General features: G+C 53.6%; 1 protein-coding gene across 2 annotated transcripts; it reads left to right on the top strand.

The window, feature by feature from the left end:
* The first annotated feature begins 251 nt into the window (after positions 1-251).
* Positions 252-19581, top strand: NCF4 (neutrophil cytosolic factor 4). 2 transcript variants are annotated; one of them, XM_032138092.2, is made up of 10 exons: positions 252-449; positions 6485-6569; positions 7357-7510; positions 9824-9894; positions 12818-12945; positions 14047-14104; positions 14721-14819; positions 17797-17927; positions 18173-18238; positions 19194-19581. In XM_032138092.2, exons 1-10 carry the CDS (start codon positions 418-420, stop codon positions 19387-19389), a joined length of 1020 nt encoding a protein of 339 aa, XP_031993983.1. In that variant the 5' UTR covers positions 252-417; the 3' UTR covers positions 19390-19581. The 2 variants fall into 2 exon arrangements, with proteins under 2 accessions (XP_031993983.1, XP_031993982.1); XM_032138091.2 differs by having other exon boundaries at positions 17797-18238.
* Positions 19582-20056: the final 475 nt, after the last annotated feature.

The following is a 20056-nucleotide window of genomic DNA, read 5'->3' as shown; positions in this document are numbered from 1 at the left end:
GGGCCAGAGGATGAGAAGTGACTCCCCAAGATCACAAGACCCCCTGATGGCTGGGACCCCATCTCTGATGGAGCAAGTCTTCTGATACCCAACTGAGGCTTGGTGCCAAGGACTGACATCAAGGAAGTGGATTCCTGCAAACCTAGCACCCGAGGGTCCACTTCCTCAATTTCTGTGCAGCTGGGAGGTGAGGTAAGAGGAAGTGTGGGCCACAGGCTAGGCCCAGAGAGCCTGGAGGAGGAGCCTCTGCCAGAGTGGAGAGAAGCAGGCCTGAGCCTCCCCAAAGGCAGCTCCTGGGGACTCCCAGGACCGCAGGCTGAGACGAGACGCAGGGTGGCTGGAGGAAGTGAGAGGTGAACTCAGCCTGGGACTGGCTGGGCGAGACTCTCCACCTGCTCCCTGGGACCATCGCCCACCATGGCCGTGGCCCAGCAGCTGCGGGCCGAGAGGTGAGTGCCGGGGTGTGGCCACCCCCGGGCCTTCTCACTGCTCCTCATAGGCCTTGGGGACAAAGGCCGGTCCTTCTGCAGTCCCTGATCAACATGAGAGGCTGGGGTTGAGTCAGAACCCAAATACTCAGAAATGCAACCTCTCAGAACTGCTTTAAGGAAACTTTGAGCTGTGGCTCACCACCCTCAGACACAGATGAGAACGCCGAGGCTCCAAGAGTGGGAGTGACTTGCCCACAGTCACATAACATGTGACTGGCAGTGTCTGGAGAGGAATGCAGGTGTCCCAGGTCCCAGGCTGGGGCCCTTTGCTTCACATGGTGATCAGCAATGACTTTCCATCTTCTGTGCAAACAGAATTCACAGAATCTGGCTTGTTCTTCCTCTAATCAGGGCTTGCCTCAAATGTCACCTCCTCCAAGAAGACTTCCTGACAGCCCCTATCTTATTGCTGTCTGACCCTTTGCCCTATTTCCCTTTTCTGCCTGGGTCTTACATTACGGGAATAATATTATATGCTCATTTGTTATTTTTTTCTTGAACACTGGCTCCCTCATGAGAAGCAAGCTCCGTGAGGTTGTGTCTGTTTTGATCACTGCCGTATCCCTAGAAGGTAGCTCATCCCTATTGAGCACCGGGACCAAGGACTCAATAAATGTTGCTGAATGAATGAAGAAATGAATGAATGAATGAGTGGATCTTTGAGGTGGAAAAGGTCTTAGATTCTTCTAGTCCAAACTTGCCATTGTACAGATTGGAAATCTGAGGCCCAAGGAGGATAAGAGACTTACTCAGGGTCACAGAGAATGACTGGCAAGGTTGGGGCTTAGAGCACAGCCTCACCGGCATCCAGCCTCGTCGCTTGGGAAGCATTTTCAGAATTTTTCCTCGGTAGCCAGGCCTGAGCTCTGAGCTGTGGGGGCCCTGAGGACACAAAGCCTGGCCCCTGCACCCCCTGGATTGGAACAGCAGGTGACCTCTGTTACCTACGTGGAGGCCACTCAGGGGGTCGCCAGAGACAGGCCAGGCTGGTGTGCGCCTACGCGGGGAACAGAAGGGCCATGGTGGGGCCTGGGGCTGCAAGTAGAACCTGAAGCGTGGGTGGGGACAAGGGCAGCAGAAACAAATGCTTAGAGGGGAGTCCACGTGGCCTTCCTGAGCCTCAGAGCGGGATGCAGGAGCTGGGTAAGGCTGGCCGACCTGAACTCCTTCCTCCCCACACATTCTCCTAGGGGACCCAGCCTCACGCAAACTCGAACCTTCCAGAGACAGCGGCTGTTTGAGGCTTGGGCACTTCCTGCTTTCTGGGGTACAGGGTTCAGGGGATGACGCCGAGAGCTGACCAGCAGGACTGTGTGCTCCTTCCCCCGCTCCCTGTCCCCTTTCAGCTGCCTTGGCCCTCAGAGGGGGAGGGACTGCTTTTCATGAGGCCTGGAGCCAGGTACGGGGGGCATGGGGGCTCCCTGTACCTCGAAGGCCCCGTTTGAAAGCGAGCCTGGATTGTTCTGCTTAAGGTCAAAGCAGAGAGTACAAGGAGAGGGCGCAGGTTCGCGCAGCGGGGACTTTCTAGAACCCCAAGGCGAGACATCCAAAGATGGGGAGGGCTGCCTCAGGGGTGGCAAGTTCGGTTCCAACAGACATGTTTTGAGCACCTACTGTGTGCCAGGTGCCAGAAAACCTGCCCTGGCTGCCCTCCAAGGATTCTTCCAGCCTCAGCCTCCCCCAGGCCAGGCTCCAAAACCTCCCCCAGGCCAGGCTCCAAAGTCCGTGAACTGCGCGAGTATGTCTTGAGCCAGAACATCCCGGCCCAGCAGGGCCTGGGTGAGGCCCCCAAAGGAGCGGATATTCCAGGGGACTTCCGGTTGGGTTTGCTGCTCTTCTTGCCCGCCCCGCAGGCAGCCAGGCCATTCTCATGCTGCCCATCAAAAAACTCCATAAATGCAGATGACGGTAGTGGCTGTGTATTGAGCAGTACTGAGCACCTACTGTATGCCAAGCTCTGTTCTGGGCCCTGGAATGTAGGGTGAGCAGAGTCCTTGCCCTCGTGGGGATTGCAGGGCTGTGTTTGTTACAGATGGGATAGCATGACCACCCGGAGACATAAGTACTTCTCCTGTCCCCATTTTACAGAGGAGGGAAGGAGGGAGCACAGGGAGGAATCTTCCCAAGGGAGCTTGATCTTCTTGTCCCCAATGTTGTGCCTCTGCCTCGAGCCTCTGCCAATGTCTGTCCTGCTTGACCCCTTCCTCAGCCCCCACCACCCCAGGGAAAACTCGAGGTCCCTCTGCGAGGCATCAAGGCACCTCGTGAGCGGGCCCTGCCTGTCTCTATGACTGGTCTCTCATCACGTTCCGCCTCCTGCTCTGTGCTCCAGCCATGCTCAGCTCCCTGCAGTTCCCTGAACTTGCCTCTTGAGCAGCTGTGGCCTTTGCACTTGCCGTTCCCCCTGCCTGAAAGGCCTTTCCTGCCATCCTGCGACCAACTCCTCTTTGCTTTGCTCTTCCCGGCTGATCACTAGTGCTGCTTCTTCTGGGAAGCCCTCCTTGACCACCCTCAGCCCGAGGATGCCCTCTGATGGCGCATGAGCCTCCATAGTACAAGTTCCTCCTCCCAATCTCTCCTGTCTGCTGCATGATTGATTCTTTGAGGGAATATAATAATGGCCAGGCTCCTGTTCTAGTTCAAAATGCCACGTGCTTTTCCTTCCCAGCACTATGCCCATTTGAATTATGTCATTATTTGTTTAGTGTCCAGTGTCCCCTTCCCTTCTCCTTGGAGCTGTGAGATCTGAGGAGCCCATATGTCTTAATGGGCTTAGAACAGTGTCTGGCACACAGGCAGTGCCACATACAGGTTCGCTAAAATTATAATTATTTTAGACAGGGACACAGGCCGAGAAGGTCTGGGAATTTTTTAAATTCACACAGCAAGTTGCCGGGAGGCTCAGAGTGTGGGGCAGTATGGCAAAGTTTGGTAACAAATTTCTGGAGCCAGACTGCTACTGCTCAGGCTCAAATCCCAGCTTCCCGACTTACTCAGGCTAATCTTACTGTGCCTCAGTCTCCTGATCTGTACAAAGGTGACACTGTCTTAGAAGAGCACCTGGCACCCTCAGGAAATAGGCAGCTGTCGTTCTTATCACCCAACCTGCCTGCCGCCCTGCTCAGGGCCGTTGCTACGCTTCAGGTTCCTTCCTATGTGCCCCCCACCCCCACCTTCCCACCCTATCATACTGCAGAGGAAATTACCCAGGACAAGCACAGCCCCAGGGGAGAAAGTGGAGGAGGAAGCTTCTCCCAAGGGTATCACCACGGCAGCATGTGTGGAAAGTGAGTGGGGCTGGGAGGGGGGATTTCCACTACCTGCCCACTGCTACCCTGAGTCACCTCCACGTGGCAGCCCCCTGAATTCTGATGCAGCCTCAGATTCCAGGTCACGTGGGTCCAGCGTGGACTGGGACTACGGTGTGTAGACTCCTGAGGTCCCAGCCAGCTCCGGGGCCTTGGACTTGGCAGCCCCTGCAATCCCCCCACCACCGCCACCCCCCCACCCCCACCACTCTCTCTCCTGTTTCCCAATTGCTGCACCAGAAGAATCATAGTTGCTTCTTGTTTCCTTGTCTGTCTCCAAGTGGCTGGACTCAGTGACCCCTCAGAGACTCCTGGCTGTGCCTTCTCCTGCTCCTTGGCAGTCTGTTTCCTCTTCCCCTATCTGTCCCTTTCAGACCCCTCCTCTGTTCCCTGATAGCTCTTCACTGAGTCAGGAGCGGGGGTCTTGGCCACAAGCCACAGGCAGAAGGTTAATCCTACCTCGCCACTTTTAGCCGAGACCCCCATGCTGAGCTCCTGAGCTATACAGCAGGCCTCTCAAATTAGCATGCCCCAAACAGTCCATCAACTCTGCCCCCCGTCCCCATCCTGGCCAGAAATGTAGGTGTCACTCTTGACCGTGCCTTTTCTTTCACCTCCACATCCAAACAGTGCCCAGCCTCTCCTGATCATAACTTAGGAACAACAGGAAATTGGTAATGTGTCTGTTGGAAATGCATTAGGCTGCAGGGAGTGGAGGAAGTGACCATCGCTTAAACAAACAGGGGATTATTTGGTCACCTAACAAGAAGTTCACTTTGGGAGGCCGAAGTAGGTGGATCACTTGAGGTCAGGAGTTTGAGACCAGCCTGGCCAACATGGTGCAACCCCGTCTCTACTAAAAATACAAAAATCATCTGGGTGTGGTGGCTTGCGCCTGTAATCTCAGCTACTTGGGAGCCTAAGTCAGGAGAATCACTTGAACCTGGGAGGCAGAGGTTGCAGTGAGCTGAGCTTGCACCACTGCACTCCAGCCTGGGGGACAGAGCAAGACTTTGTCTCAAAAAAAAAAAAAAAAAGTCCAGAGGTAAGCCATAGTTGGTTCTGTAGGCCAGTGACATCAGGACTAGCACCCCAGAGATTCCTTTGGCCTTTCTCGTGTCTTGCCTCATGGAGACAACATAGCTTCTGTAGGTCTGGATATCACACTTGCTTCAAGACTGCTTTCAAAGGGGGAGACCATGATGAGCTTGTCCATGCCTTGGGATCAGGAAAGCAAGCACTCTGGGGAGGCCCCTGCACCAGGCTTCCTCTTAGGTCTCATTGGCCAGAACTGGTCACATGGTTGCTCCTAGCTGCAAGGGAGGCTGGAAAACAGGAGCTGGATGGTGATGTTTGGCTCAGACCCATCATGATCTATCACTTTGGGGCTAGGTACATGGCTACTCTGAACAAAACCAGTGCTCCTCTCGGTTAGCCAGGAAGAAGCAAAGGATACAGCAAATGCTCACAGTGTCCACCAAGGTTGGTGGCCCTTGTGTCTATCTCCTCCTGTCCCTGCTGTCTGGCTCAGGTGCACACAATCTCTTAGTCGGACCACTTCAGGACCTCCCAGTGGTGCTCTGTCCCCTAAGTCTCCACCCATTCTTTCCTTCCCACACACCTGCCTGAGCTGGCCCTAAAGCCAAAATCATATTTATGTTTTACTTTCTTTTTTTTTTTTTTTTTGAGATGGAGTCTGGCTCTGTCCGCCAGGCGGAGTGCAGTGGCATGATCTTGGCTCACTGCAACCTCTGTCTCCTGGGTTCAAGCGATTCTTCTGCCTCAGCCACTCAAGTAGCTGGGATGATGGGTGTCATTTTTTTGTATTGCCTGCCTCAGCCTCCCAAAGTTCTGGAATTACAGGCATGAGCCACCGTGCCTGGCCTATGTTTTACTTTCTTCCGAAGCCCTACATGACTCCCCATTGCCTACATAAGTTCCCTACTTGGCCCTTGGGACTCTCAGACTGGCCTCACCTGCCCATTCAGTCTCAGATCACACTGGCCCCAGCCACACAGATCTGGGCCCACTCCACAGGTCATGCTGCTCCCACTGCCTGGAAGACCCTCCCCAATTTCTACCTGGCAGATGCCTATTTTACCCTCTAGACCTGCTCACATGTCATCTCCTTTTTGAGGATTTCCCCAACCTGGGCACAATTAGGTGGTCTCTCTATGGGGGTCCCATAGCACTCCATCCAGGGCATGTGTTGACTTTGTTTACACCTGTGATCCAGGGCCTAGGACAGGGCCTGGTATGGAGATGTTTGATGCCTTGTTCCTGGGTGAATCTGTGCAATTGACAGCAATGTGTTAGACTATAATTTGGCTATTGCTATATGGCCACCAGCTTCCCATTCCTACACTCCATATGGCCACCAGCTTCCCATTCCTACACTCAATATGGCCGCCAGCTTCCCGTTCCTGCACTCCATATGGCCGCCAGCTTCCCATTCCTGCACTCAATATGGCCACCAGCTTCCCATTCCTGCACTCAAGGCCTGGGCTGTGACTTGTTATCTCCGTATTCCCAGGGTCAGTGGCTGGACCTGGCCTGGGAAGGGGTGCTGAGAGACAAATCTTGGATCCACAACATTAGTTTGCTTTACACTCTACCTCATACGCTGTGGGCCCACAAAACGCATCAGGGTGATAACCAGGATTTCTTTTCCTCTCCTTCGCACAGTGACTTTGAACAGCTTCCAGATGATGTTGCCATCTCGGCCAACATTGCCGACATCGAGGAGAAGAGAGGCTTCACCAGCCACTTTGTAAGAGAGACTCCTGGTCCTTCACTCGACAACCTCTGAACTTCCACCCAGCTGACCTCTGAACCTTGCCCTCTGACCTCTGAACCTCCAATTCTCTGATCTCTCAACTTCTATCTCAGTGGTTCTCAACAGGACCGATTTTGCCCATTTGACATTACCCTGGGAGATTCTGATTATTGCATCTTGGGGCAGGTCTACTTCACATCTAGTGGATAGAATCCAGGGTGCTGCTAAACACCCCACCGTGCACAGGACAGCCCTGTCCCCGGTAAAGAACTATCCGGCCCCAGCATGATACTAAGGTTGAGAAATCCTGATTGCGACCTTTGACCTCAGAACCTCCACCTGGAGAGTCGGGGTTGGGGGACTTTAGTGTTGCCCCCACAACATCCCTGTCATATTCAGACACAGATGGAAGGGGCATCCTGCGCCCACAGCACAGCCGGGGGCAGGTTCACTCTGCACCATGACCTCCAAGGCATGGCTCCTCATTTCTCGGGCCTGAGAGTGTGTTTGGCCTATTTCCAAGGGCTCTTGCCTCTAACACTAGATCTCACTTCCTCTCTTTTTCCAGTTTTTTTTTCTTTTCTTTTCATTTTTTTAGCAAAGCTCGTCTGCTTCTGGGGCACCAGCTTTTTGACTTGACAGGGGTCTCCTTCTCCAGAGACCCTTCTGCATCCTTATCCTCGTCATCTGCCTCCTCCTCCTCCTCCCCTTTTCCCCTCCACCTCTTTTTGGCTTGTGCTCCTGGCCCCTGAGCCCTCCCCACAACCTCTGTCCTCCTTAGGTTTTCGTCATCGAGGTGAAGACAAAAGGAGGATCCAAGTACCTCATCTACCGCCGCTACCGCCAGTTCCATGCTTTGCAGAGCAAGCTGGAGGAGCGCTTCGGGCCAGACAGCAAGAGCAGTGCCCTGGCCTGTACCCTGCCCACACTCCCAGGTAGACGGCCACTCCCGTCCTGCTGCTGCAGAGCTGCTGACTCTCCTTCCTTCCAGGGCCCCTGACACTGTTCTGTGATTTGATCTCAACCCCAGTGAAAACTGTTCATGTAGTTTATAGCCCCCGCTCCCGGCAGTTACGGGCTGCCAGGCCCTCCCCACACAGCTCCCCCTGCCTCACGCTGTGGCTTCCACCCCAAGCACTCTAGCCTCACAGCCCCAGAGCTTTGACGACCACTCACCCCTGCTGTCCCCTACCAGGAGGCCACAGTCTGGAGCACTTCAGCACCCAGCCTCCCTTCCTCAGAGACAGGAATCCCCCAGTCTGGTCCCTAAACACACTGACTCACCTCCCTGCCCGCCCTCAGCTTCCTCCCACGAGACCAGCCCTCTGACTTTACAGTCTTGGCTTCCAGCGTCCCTGTGGCTCTCCTTCTTCCCCTGTCCTGCCAGGAAGCTGGGCGGCCTCACGCCTCTGCTTGCAAACAGTCCCCTCGCCCCCTGGCCTCCTGGTCCTTCCTCCCCAGCTGGATCGTAACATGCACCTTGGACAGCGCCAAACCCTTGGCTGCTCAGCACCTGCCCCGCAGGAGGAAACCCCATCATGAATGGGTTACACAGGGGTGGTCTCAGCGGCACCCTTCATGCCCTGCACGCCAGAGACAGAGACAATTGTCTCCCTTCCCCAAGCCTCAGGGACCCTTCCCCAAGCTCCAACCCCACCTCCAGCTTGTTTTTTCTGTCTCTGTCTCTGTCTCTGTCTCTGTCTCTCTCTGTCTCAGCATATGACCCTGCTCCTTCTCATCCAGCCCCACCAAGGAACTTGAAGCTCCCCCCAGGAGTCTTGCCTGCTCCAAGCCAACCTCCCCTCTCAGGCTCCATCACTTTCCCTCCTCTCTCTTTTGGGGCCCTCCCCCGACAATCTACCCCTCATTTTCCTTGTATATTCATCTTCCCCTTGATATACCAACTCCCTCTGCTAAGCGTCTCCACAGCCTCAACCCTCTTCTGTCTTTAAACAATCCTGAGCCATGAAACAGCATTCTTACAACCAGCCTCCCTGAGCCTCCATGCCCCCAGGGCCCCCAAAGATCTCTTTCTTCTTCCTTTGGCAATCAAATTCGCACACTCTCACCTTGGCATGGCCATCCTCTCCTTAACTCCTCAGCTTGGTTTAGCTCTGACTACTCCACTGAAATTCCTCTCGGTGAGGTGGGCCATGACCCATCAATTCTGGCTTCCATGGCCAGTGCCAAGCCTCATCTTCACGCCCCTACTCCTTCCTCTGTTAAGCTTTCTCCAACCTCCTGAGACACCAGTGTCTCCCAATCCCCTTCCTGCCTTACTAGAGACCCCTTCAGCTTCTCTGTTACAGAATCAACCTTCTCTGCTGCTCCTTGGAAGGTGGGGATCCTCTGAGCAGGCATCCTCTGTCCCCTGCCTTATCATTCCAAACACTCACCCTGGCAAACTGACCCATGTCTGGGACTTTAATTGTCACCTTCTTGCTCTTAAATACCAAATGTCTAGCTCTAGCCCAGACCCTCCTACCACCGCCACCATCACCTCTGTCCATCTCCTGGACACCAGGAACTAGGCGGGTTTCAGGCTTGCTTCCTCGTGGGGGTTCTCTTGGTGAATGGTTCCACCAGTGCACCCACCTGAAGGCACCTGGAGGGGACATTTGTCTCTTGGTAGCCCGTCATATTTCCTTTTCCTCCAGAACACTCTGCCTTGAGCTTGAGGAATTGTTCATTCATCCACTTAACAAATGCTCACTCATCTGGGCATGATTCTAGACCCATGGTTCTTAACTTTGGTGGTATGTGGATGTGCCTTGAGAGATGGAGAGAATCCTGGTTCCTGAGTCCTGCCCCCAGAGATTCTGATTTAATTGCTCTGGGGCAAGTGCTACACAGTGAGATATTTATAAGCTCCTTGGGTAGCTTGAATGTGCAGCCAGGGTTGCAACTGTCCTGGGTGATGGGGTACAGCTGTGAGCCAAGCAGGTGAAAATCTTGCTCTCTTTGAACTGAGTCGTGTGTGTGTGTGTGTGTGTGTGTGTGTGTTTGGATGAACAGGCAGTAAATAGAAAAGTAAGACAAGAAAAATATCAGCTGGTGATAGCACAACTCAGAGGATGAAAGTTGGATGGTGCCAGAGTGACCACTTCAGTGCTGTGAAAAGATAACAGGGAAGAATACTGAGACATCGGGAAGGGGCTGCGGCCAGGGTTCCTGGCCTGCAGGGACAGCCCTGAGCCCCGGGGCCATGTTGGGCCAGGCTCCTAGGACAGCTCTTTGTCTGTTCTCAGCCAAAGTCTACGTGGGTGTGAAACAGGAGATCGCTGAGATGCGGATACCTGCCCTCAACGCCTACATGAAGGTACCAGTGGGCCTTGCCACCTTGGCACGTGGAAGGGCATGCAGTGTTGGCGGGGGAGCCCAAGTACCATCCCTGGGTATGGCTTTGGGAACTGGGGCTGGCTCTCTGGCTCTGATGGCCCCATCTTCAATCCCTAAAGGCGTGGTCTGGGGAGAAAAACAGTATGCGTCCTTAGGGTTCCAGGGATAGGGGCAGGAGCAATGGAGACGGTACAGGAGCCACACTTGGAATTGGCAAGTCTTCATTTAATGCTCCAAACCCCACAGGTAAATGTCTATGCCAGGCGTTAAAATACAAAGGTGAATTCCATCCAGTGCCTGCCCCCAAGGTACCCACTGTCCCATGGGAATGCCAACAGGTGGATCATAAGATCACACGGAGACCTATGTGTGCCTCCATCATGGGGGCGTGGCCAAACAGGCCGCAGGTTGCTCATATAGCATCTTTGTGCAAACTAGAGAAGGCCTCCTCTGGGACAACACACCCCCTCACCTGAACATGGGCTGGATTTTAGCTACACTCATGCGTCTTGGCTGGGGGCCCTTGCGTGTTCTCCGACTTGCAAACTCTGCATCTCTATGAGATGGGAGCATAGAGGAAGGAGCATCTTAAAGGCAGAGGCCGAGGTGGTCAGGAAAGGACTTCTACCAGCCACAGCCATCCAGGAAAGGGGCAGTGTTCCTCATGAGGTGGCAGTGAGTGCACCGTCACTAGAGGCCTGATAGTGACCTCAGGAAGCTGGCAAGGGAAGCCCTCCTCCCAGCCCAGAGGCGTCCTCACAGCTGAGGAGCACTGGACTAGGATCCTTTAGTCTAGACTCTGACACTGACTGGCTGGGTGATTTGGGGTGAGTTGCCCATCCTCTCTAGGCCTTGGTTTTCACACTTGTGAAATGGGGCAGTGCCCTCTAGTATCACAGGAGTGAAGTTGGGATCTGTCGAGAACAGGATGAGAAAGTGCTTTGTAAACTGTGAACCTGCTTCCAGAATGTGAGAGATCGTGACTCTTGATGGAGGGAAGGAGCAGATGGAGGGCAGAGGAGGTGGGAGGAAGGAGGAGAGAGCAGGTAGCTGCAGGAATCCTGGGCTCTGAGCAGGGAAGAGGGAGGGAGGGGAGCTAGGTGGGCTCCAGCTGCTCCTTCAGGGTGGCTGAGGCTCCACCCTTCTCCTCCTAGGCTAGAATAGGGGAGTGAGCTCTGGAGTGAGGGAGGGAGGGAAGGAGGAAGAGAAGGCAAGAGGTGAGGCTGGGGAACTGGGGCTCCTCATTCCACACCTGGTCGTAGCAACCAGCAGCCCAGAGGATCCATCTCTGCCTCTTTGTGTCCGATTGGGTTCCTGGAAGCCAGAGATCATTCAGTGTAGGAATCTCTGCCATGGGCACCCCATCCTGTGCTTGCATACCCTCAGAGATGGGGAGCTCACTACCACTCTGCCCTGACCCAGGATGCTTGTCCCATTGTCGGGCAGCTAGGAGAAAAGCCCAACTCTCTGTAAGTCCTACCCACTGGTCTCACCCCACCCTCATGAAGAATGTGAATCACATGATAATGACAACTGCCTGGAACTGCGTGAAGAGCTTTGACTGGCAACCAGAAGGCTCTTGATACACATTTATGGATAAATGAATAATCTTATTTAATCCGCTCAATAACTTGTGAGTTAAGTGTGACAGAGCAGTTAGGTAGGTGGGATGAGATTTGAACTCACATCTCTGTGACTCCAGGGTTTGAGCTCTTACCCACTGTGCCTCATTGTAATGAAAATAACAGTAACAATGATGATATCTAACTTTGATGGGCGCCTGTTATATGCCTGATATTGTTCTAAGGATTATGCATATATTTACTCATTTAATTCTCACACAATCCCACGGGGGAGAGGCTATTATTGTCTCCATTTTATTAATGACAATCTGGAGCCAGGTTTGCCCAAAGCCACCCAGCTGGTGACAGGCAGAGCTGGGATTCGATCCCAGGAGCCCCTGACTCCTGAAACACCTCCCAGGCTGTGCATCCCCAGTTCCTCTCGGACAAAGTTCCCCGACCCTACCTTATCCTGCTGCCCCCATGGGATCGTCTGCAGGGCTCTGGGTGCCTCTGGAGCCTCAGCACCCAAAGCCAACCTCAGTGTCCCCAGACCTGTGAGCTTGGAGTTTGGTGAGATGAGCCTGCCAGGCTTTGGGTGCTCACGTCTTCACAGCTTCAAGGTCTTTGCATCGTGGTAGGTGGAACCAGCTTGGGTGAAACAAGGACACTAGGGCTCAATTCTGGGTCCTGCCACTTAGCTCTGCTCTTCTGGGCCAGGTACTTTCCCTCTCCAAGCATCAGTTTCCTCAACTATGATATGAGATAAAGTCTCAGGAAGCGTTTTGTAGGCTATAATGCCACCAACCGTTGTTAATTTGGGTTATTTTGGGAGGCCCTCACCCCCACCGACTGTTGTCTCACCTTTAGTTTTGGGTAGCCTTTACTGGCAGATGGCTTTGGGTGCCCCAGCTCTGTCCCTTGCTAAGCTGTGTGGCCTTGGGCAGATCCCTTCACCTCTCTGATCCTAACTCATGGGATGTCATGAGATGGAGCAAGATCACGCATGTGATACCCACCTGGTAAAGTCACCGCCAGGTCATGTTACTTGTCATCACCATTATTGCTGTTTCTGGAGAACTTTAAGTCTTTTCTGAATGGACTCTTCTCAAGCCCCTGGTCCCTCTCCTGACCTTGGACCCAGGAGCAGAGCTTGTGAAGTGTTACCTTCAGCATGCTGAGTTTTCTTATTTTTTTAAACAACGCGTTTCTGTTATCAGGCATCATGCATTAGTAAAGAGAGGAGGGCTGTTGTCAGGGCTTGGGGAGGGTACATCTAGGCTGGGGTGTCCAGATCTTTCTGCTGACTACCCCACCGGTTCTGCTGTCTCACCCACACAGAGCCTGCTCAGCCTGCCAGTCTGGGTGCTGATGGATGAGGACGTCCGGATCTTCTTTTACCAGTCACCCTATGACTCGGAGCAGGTGCCCCAGGCACTCCGCCGGCTCCGCCCGCGCACCCGGAAAGTGTAAGTGACCAGCCCCTGGGCTTCCACATGGCCAGAGCCCTGGGTCCCTGCTGGAAAAGCATCTCTTTTCCCTGAAAGGAGAGAAGGAAAATACAGATCAGCCATATCCCTGGACACTCCAGGATGATTTGGTTTATTAGATGGGTTTAGAAAGTCACGTTCAGGCTTGGAGGGACAGAGCGTGTGTGCCTTTCAATGTGATAATAAGGACTGGAAGACGAGGACTGGGATATTGACTCTGGAGAGTTTGGTGCCACAGCAACCACTGGGGATAGCCCAGAAGCTCTGGGTGCCTGGAAAGAATTGGGGGCAGAGAGGAGGGAAGATCTGCCCATCCACAAACATTCTCTGAGCATCTCTGGGAATGCCTTCTCCCTAGTGTGTTGGAGCTCCGTGGGGCCAGCTATGGCTCTGGTTGTATCATGCTGGCCTCCAGGGCACACTGCTCCTCCCTTATTCCAAAAAGCCCATCCCTCCCACCAAAAATTCAAGCCACTCTTAGACTGCTGGGCCTCCAAAGCCCAGGTTGCTGCTACTAAGAATTCTAGGAAAAGCAGGACAGAGCTCCCGAGCTCCCCACCAGCTCCTCCCTCCACTTCCTCCCACCAATGTCTCCAAGGGTCCTCTCCGTGCCTGGCATCTCCCCTGTGCACACAGGTAGGTGTGTCTTAATTCCAGCTGTGCCATGTGGCAGCCACGGGCCCCAGAGCAAGGCACTTCACCTCTCCAACCTTCAGTTTCCCTCAGCTGAAAAATTAGAAACAGTCACATTTACATCAGAGCTTGGTTGTAGCGAGCAGAGGAACAAACAAATCTGAACACTTTGGCAAGTGAAAGGCACCGAATGAGCGTGTATCCCCTTCCCCATCTGCTTTCTGAGCCCGGCTTCCTGGTCCATAAAGGGAGAACAATCCCACCTCCAAAGAGGTTGTGAGGATTTGGGGACAAGTGTGCCCGCCCAGAGGAGCAATTGCAGCCATATTTCAGCATCTTCTGTCTCCCCTGCCTTCCCCACTCCTTGCAAGGGGCTCCTCTGGACACAGAAGCAGGAAGCTGGGCCCTGAATCACAGGGCTAACAAGCCCCTCTTCTCTCTCCACAGCAAGAGCATGTCCCCACAAGGCAACAGTGTTGACCGCATGGCAGCTCCGAGAGCAGAGGTACCCCCCGCCCCCACGCTGGCCAGGCTCTCACACTGTGGGCATTGGCCTTGGCCCACCTGCCAGCCACTGGGCCTCTCCTGCTGGGCGCTGCTATGTGCCTGGGACAGTGCTGGGCACTGGGAGGAAGGAAGGGGTTACAGCCTCAGCCTCTGCCACTGGGGGTCCCCGAGCCCAGCTAAGGGGAGGGAATGTGACCAGCGTGTGGAGCCAGAGGAGAATGCTTCCATCCCTATGCTCATCCAGCCAGTTTGCCTGGGCCTCCTCTGAGTCGGCCCTGCCTTAGGCATGGAAGCCACAGAGATGACTCAAACAAGGCCCAGCCCGCGATGAAGCCTGGTGACCAAGGTGGGTGCTCAGCCCAGAGAGTTTGAACCCTTCCCTGTGTGCTCACCCCCACCAGGTTTGGAAGGAGCACCCATCCTGGAGTCAGGGAGACCTGGGTTCAATTCCTAGCCCCTCCACTAAAAAATGGGGTGGCCTCAGAGAAGTCGCTTATTCTCCCCAAGCCGCAGTTTCTACATCTGTAAAATGGGAGACTAAAGTATGTAAGGCACTTCTACAGGAACTCAGTGAGTGTTTTCTCCTTCCCTCCTTACTGCACGCTTCTCCTCAGGCTCTATTTGACTTCACTGGAAACAGCAAACTGGAGCTGAATTTCAAAGCTGGAGATGTGATCTTCCTGCTCAGTCGGATCAACAAAGACTGGCTGGAGGTGAGTTCAGAAGTGAGGATGGAGGTGAGATTGGAGGTGAGGTTGGAGGGAAATTAAAAGTGAAGATGAAGGTGAGGGTGGAAGTGAGATTGGAGGTGAGGATGAAGGTGAGGGTGGAGGTGAGGATGGAGGTGAGATTGAAGGTGAGCGTGGAGGTGAGATTGGAAGTGAGGATGGAGGTGAGGGTGCAGATGAGGGTGAAGGTGAGGATGGAGGTAAGGATGGAGGTGAGGTTGGAGGTGAGATTGACAGTAAGGTTGGAGGTGAGAATGGAGGTGAGATTGGAGGTGAGGGTGGAGGTAAGGATGGAGGTGAGATTGGAGATGAGGATGGAGGTGAGATTGGAGGTAAGGTTGGAAGTGAGGATGGAGGTGAGATTGGAGGTGAGATTGGAGGTGAGCATGGAGGTGAGATTGGAGGTGTGTAGGTGAGATTGGAGGTGAGGATGGAGGTGAGGGTGGAGGTGAGATTGGAGGTGAGATTAGAGGTGAAGATAGAAATGAGAATGGAAGTGGGATTGGAGGTGAGGTTAAAGATGGAGGTGAGGATAGAGGTGAGGAAGATGAGTTTGCAGGTAAGGATGGAGGTGAGATTAGAGATGAGGATGGGGGTGAGTTTGGAGTTGAGGATGAAGGTGAGGTTGGAAGTGAGGTTAGAGATGAGGTTGGAGGTGAAGCTGGGAATAAGGATGGAGGTGAGGTTGGAGGTGAGGATGGAGGTGAGAATGCAGGTAAGGTTAGGCTGAGATTAGAGGTGAGGCTGGAGGTGAGGTTGCTTCAGGCATTGTGTGCTTCAGAGACTGAGGACTGTCTCAGAAGGCCTCAGGGAAGAGATGCTATCTGAGGATAGTCCTGGAGATCCAGGCAGGTTGGGGAGCCTGCGGGAAAACAGCCTTTGGGGAGGCAGGTGTTCGGTGGGAGCAGAACATTCTGGAGCTCATGCACCTGTCTTTGGTTCTGACCCTGAAAAATGGGTTGCTTAGGGCAAGTAAGTTAACCTACTGAGTTTTAGTTTCTTGGTCTGCAATGGGTGTCTCAGCAGGGGCACTACTGACATTGGGGCCAGATGGTCCCTTGTGGGGTTGTCCTGAGCACTGCAGGGTGTTCAGCAACATCCCTGGCCTCTCCACTAGATGCCAGCAGCACTGCTAAGTTGCAGCAATCACATGGCTCTCCAGATATTTGCTCCTGAGGGGTGAAATCGCAACCACTTGTGTAATATGGGACAACAGTACATACCCTGCCTGCCGCAATAAAAGCTGCTGATGAAGAGTGTGAACTCAGAGTCAGCCTGTTTGGGCCATTTCCTAGCTCTGTTTTTCACTTGCTTTGTGGACCTTTGGAAACTTACTCAAACTTGCGGTTTCCTTTTCTGTAAATGTTTCTTCATCGGCTTCCTGGAAGGGGTAAAGGAGGTGGTAGATGGCCAGGGCTCGCCCCAGAGCCTGGATGTGCAGCGCCTGGCCGGGTACTAGGGTCATTAGGAGACTTAAATGAAACTTCAAAGCCAGGGCCTTTCCCGGTCAGTGCTTTGTCCCGGTGTGGCCCACAGAAGGGCTCCATTCTGATTCAGTGAGTGGAGGTGGGAAGTGGCTGTGTTGGGCCTTGGCCTGGGACCAGCCTTTTGTATTAGGTCCTGTCTTCAGACTTAGTGCTCCTGTGGGGAGTGTCTGAAGGAAGTTCTGGGACAGGCCCAGAGGCAGGGTCAGCCCCCCGGGATCCTGGGACCTTTAAGAGCTGGGTTGGGTCCCTGGCGTCCAGGCCCTGGAGAGTGACCACTGGTTTAGCCAGTTTAGCGGTTTCCATTTTACCCTAATCATAGATCTCCATCTCAGGAACTCAGGGCTCTTACAGAGGACTGAGGAGTATCTCTGGGTCACTTTCCAGAAATAGAAAATATGTATTGCCTTCCTGTTTTCCGGAAAGTCCTACTTATCAGTATGCTGGCTAACTTCTGGCCTCAGGTTGAAGTGGGGGGCAGAGGGGCAGGGAGGGGACCACTTTGAGCCTTGGTTAATATGTTTGTAAAATGGCATGTAAATAATCCGTCTTCCATAGGGTCGTTGTGAAGATGAACAGAACACGTGCCCAAAGCCCAGGCCGTGGCCGGGTCTGGGTCTGATTTCTGGCTAGTTGGTCTAGAGTAGAGGCACAGTTGTATCTGATGACTGAATGAGTGAGTGAGTGGGATCAGCAGCAGGCCCTTCCTCACCCCTCATCCTCCTCCTCCCCTGTTCTATTTTCCTCTGGAACACCTGCTGCCATCTGACTCACTGGATAGGTTGTCGTTCACAGTGCGTACAGCCTGTCATTCCCCATCATACTGGAAACTCTGTGGGGGCAAGGACTTATTATTATTTTTTTTTAATTATTTTTTCTTTGAGACAGAGTTTCACTCTGGTTGCCCAGGCTGGAATGCAATGGCATGATCTTGGCTCACTGCAACCTCCACCCCCCCAGGTTCAAGTGATTCTCCCGCCTCAGCCTCCTGAGTAGCTGGGATTACAGGCCCACGCCAACATGCTTGGCTAATTTTTATATGTTTAGTAGAGACGGGGTTTCGCCAAGTTGGCCAGGCTGGTCTCGAACTCCTGACCTTAGGTGATCCGCCAGCCTCGGCCTCCCAAAGTGCTGGGATTACAAGTGTGAGCCACTGCGCCCAGCCTAAGGACTTTTATCTATTTTGAGAGCCCAGAGCCCGTCACGTGGCTGGTTTCTCAAGAAGTCTTTGTTGAATGAATGAGTGAGAAAAAAAGCAGCTTTCTATATAAATCCAGATTCTGACATATTGTAAAACCCATAAGCCTTCTTAGAAGTGACGAGCTCAGCGAACTTCCTCGCTTTCTCTCCTCCCTCTACAGAAGAAGACCCGGACCTCATCTGCCTTTCCCCATCATTAGAACGGGACCGAGGGCTCTGAGGCATGGCTCTGCGGCCTCTCCTCTCACCAGCGTGGCTTCCCTTCTCTTCCTCTGCAGGGCACTGTCCGGGGAGCCACAGGCATCTTCCCTCTCTCCTTCGTGAAGATCCTCAAAGACTTCCCCGAGGAGGACGACCCCACCAACTGGCTGCGTTGCTACTACTACGAAGACACCATCAGCACCGTCAAGTTTGTGACCTGGGAGGGAGGGGCCTGTCCAGCCTTCCTGCCATCCCTACGACCACCACCCCTCACATCACCCTCTCATGGGTCCCTCTCCCACTCCAAAGCCCCCAGTGGCTCCCAGACGAGCCACAATGCTATAACAAGCCATCAACGTCCAGGGTGGCCTGGCCAGCCTCATTCTCCTTTCCCCCACCCCACGCCCCACTTCCAGCCTGATGCCTCCTTACTCCAGCCTGTCACCCCCTTAGGGACATCGCGGTGGAGGAAGATCTTAGCAGCACTCCCCTATTCAAAGACCTGCTGGAGCTCACGAGGTGAGGGGCTGGGGCCATGAGCTTTTGCTGGCCTCTTAGGATTTCTTCTACTTTTTTACTACTCTAAACAACGTTGTACAGACCATCTTAGTTCATCTATTTGATGACTTATCTGATCATTTCCTTGTAATGATTTTCAAGAAGCGGATTTGGGGATTAAAGCATTTGCAAGTCTCATAGGCTTCTGGCCCACATTGTCAAATTACTGGTAGAAAGCTCAGATCAATTTCTACGTACACCAGCCAAGTAGAAGGATGCGCATCTTCCCGCACCCAGGCCAGACAGTTCCTGTCCTTACAAGGTTCTCCTCAATAGCCTCACACAAGTGTCTCTCTGAGGCTTTATACGGCCCTACTCTGTGCCCAGTCAAATCCACTCTTCTTCACAACTCTTAAGCCTTTAGCACATTTATACACAAGACATTTCAGGCTGTGCGACTAATTTCCTGTGAAAGTCGCTTCTCCTCCTTTTTTTTTTTTTTGAGATGGAGTCTCACTGTGTTGCCCAGGCTGGAGTGCAGTGGTGCAATCTCAGCTCATTTGCAACCTCTGCCTCCTGGGTTCAAGTGATTCTCCTGCCTCAGCCTCCTGAGAGGCTGGGATCACAGGTGCATGCTACCACGCCCAGCTAATTTTTGTATTTTTAGTAGAGACAGGGTTTCATCATGTTGGCCAGGCTGCTCTCGAACTCCTGACCTCAGGTAATCTGCCCGCCTCAGCCTCCCAAAATGCTGGAATTATAGGCGTGAGCCACTGCACCCAGCCTCTTCTCCCTTTTAGGCCTCGATATCCCCATCTGTACAATGGGAGGTTGGATTACTTGGATGACACGGGCCTGTATCAGGCTCTGACTTTTTCTCACCCCTGGCTTCAGGACATAACACTCTTTTTACCCCCTCTCCCTACCCCTACCCCATGCTCAGGACCTTTGATTATCCCTGACTTTTCCCATGCAGGCGGGAGTTCCAGAGGGAGGACATAGCTCTGAATTACCGGGACGCTGAGGGGGATCTGGTTCGGCTGCTCTCGGATGAGGACGTAGCGCTCATGGTGCAGCAGGCTCGCGGCCTCCCCTCCCAGAAGCGCCTCTTCCCCTGGAAGCTGCACATCACGCAGAAGGAGAACTACAGGGTCTACAACACGATGCCATGAGCTGACGGTGTCCCTGGAGCAGTGAGGGGACACCAGCAAGAATCTTCAGCTCTCGGAGGAGATTAGGACCAGGAAAACCTGGGAGGATGGGCAGACTTCCCGTCTTTGAGGCTAATGGACCCGTGGGGCTTGTAATCTGTCTCTTTCTACTCTTTACATCTGATTTAAATAAACCATTCCATCTGAAAGGGGCAGGCTGCGGGAAAGAGTGTCTCTCATGGGGAGTAAAATATCATTTAATGAGCATCCACGGGGGGCCATTTATATCTGGCAGGGGCCCTGGCTCTGAGACCCCTGTCCTGCCACCCCATTTCCTTGCTCTGTCCCTGTGTTGGGGGGAAACCCGAGGGTCCCCAAGCCGTACCCTTTCTCCCTCCCACTGCTCCCCATTTCCTGGGATTAGCCACCTGCCTCACAGAAGTGATCTGCTCTGGGTGCCCTCTGGGGTCCCACCAATGCCAAGTCCTCGGCTGTGTGATGAGGGTCAGGAGCTCTCCTCTGCCTTCCTGTCTCTGCTGCTCTGTGGGGCAGGAAGGCAGGTCTTGGGGTTGGTGGTCTCCACTGTAAGTAGGGGCAGGGGGAGGACTCTGGTCTCATGCAGGAGGAGGGGGACACAAAGCAACAGGATCATCTTCTCTGAGCTGAATCTCCTTCTATCCTAATCTGC

The sequence above is a fragment of the Hylobates moloch genome, unplaced genomic scaffold, assembly GCF_009828535.3.
Source record: "Hylobates moloch isolate HMO894 unplaced genomic scaffold, HMol_V3 SCAFFOLD_19, whole genome shotgun sequence".
Lineage (NCBI taxonomy): Eukaryota > Metazoa > Chordata > Mammalia > Primates > Hylobatidae > Hylobates > Hylobates moloch.
The sequence above is the reverse complement of the archived record's forward strand: the minus strand, read 5'-3'. Positions and strand labels throughout refer to the sequence as shown.

What these genes read in the sequence shown, in the direction of transcription:
- NCF4 (XM_032138091.2), top strand. Translation starts at nt 418, where the DNA reads ATGGCCGTGGCCCAGCAGCTGCGGGCCGAGAG. An exon ending in CAGCAGCTGCGGGCCGAGAG is followed by an intron (nt 450 to 6,484) that starts GTGAGTGCCGGG and finishes TCCTTCGCACAG; the next exon opens with TGACTTTGAACAGCTTCCAG. An exon ending in GACCTGCTGGAGCTCACGAG is followed by an intron (nt 18,239 to 19,193) that starts GTGAGGGGCTGG and finishes TTTCCCATGCAG; the next exon opens with GCGGGAGTTCCAGAGGGAGG.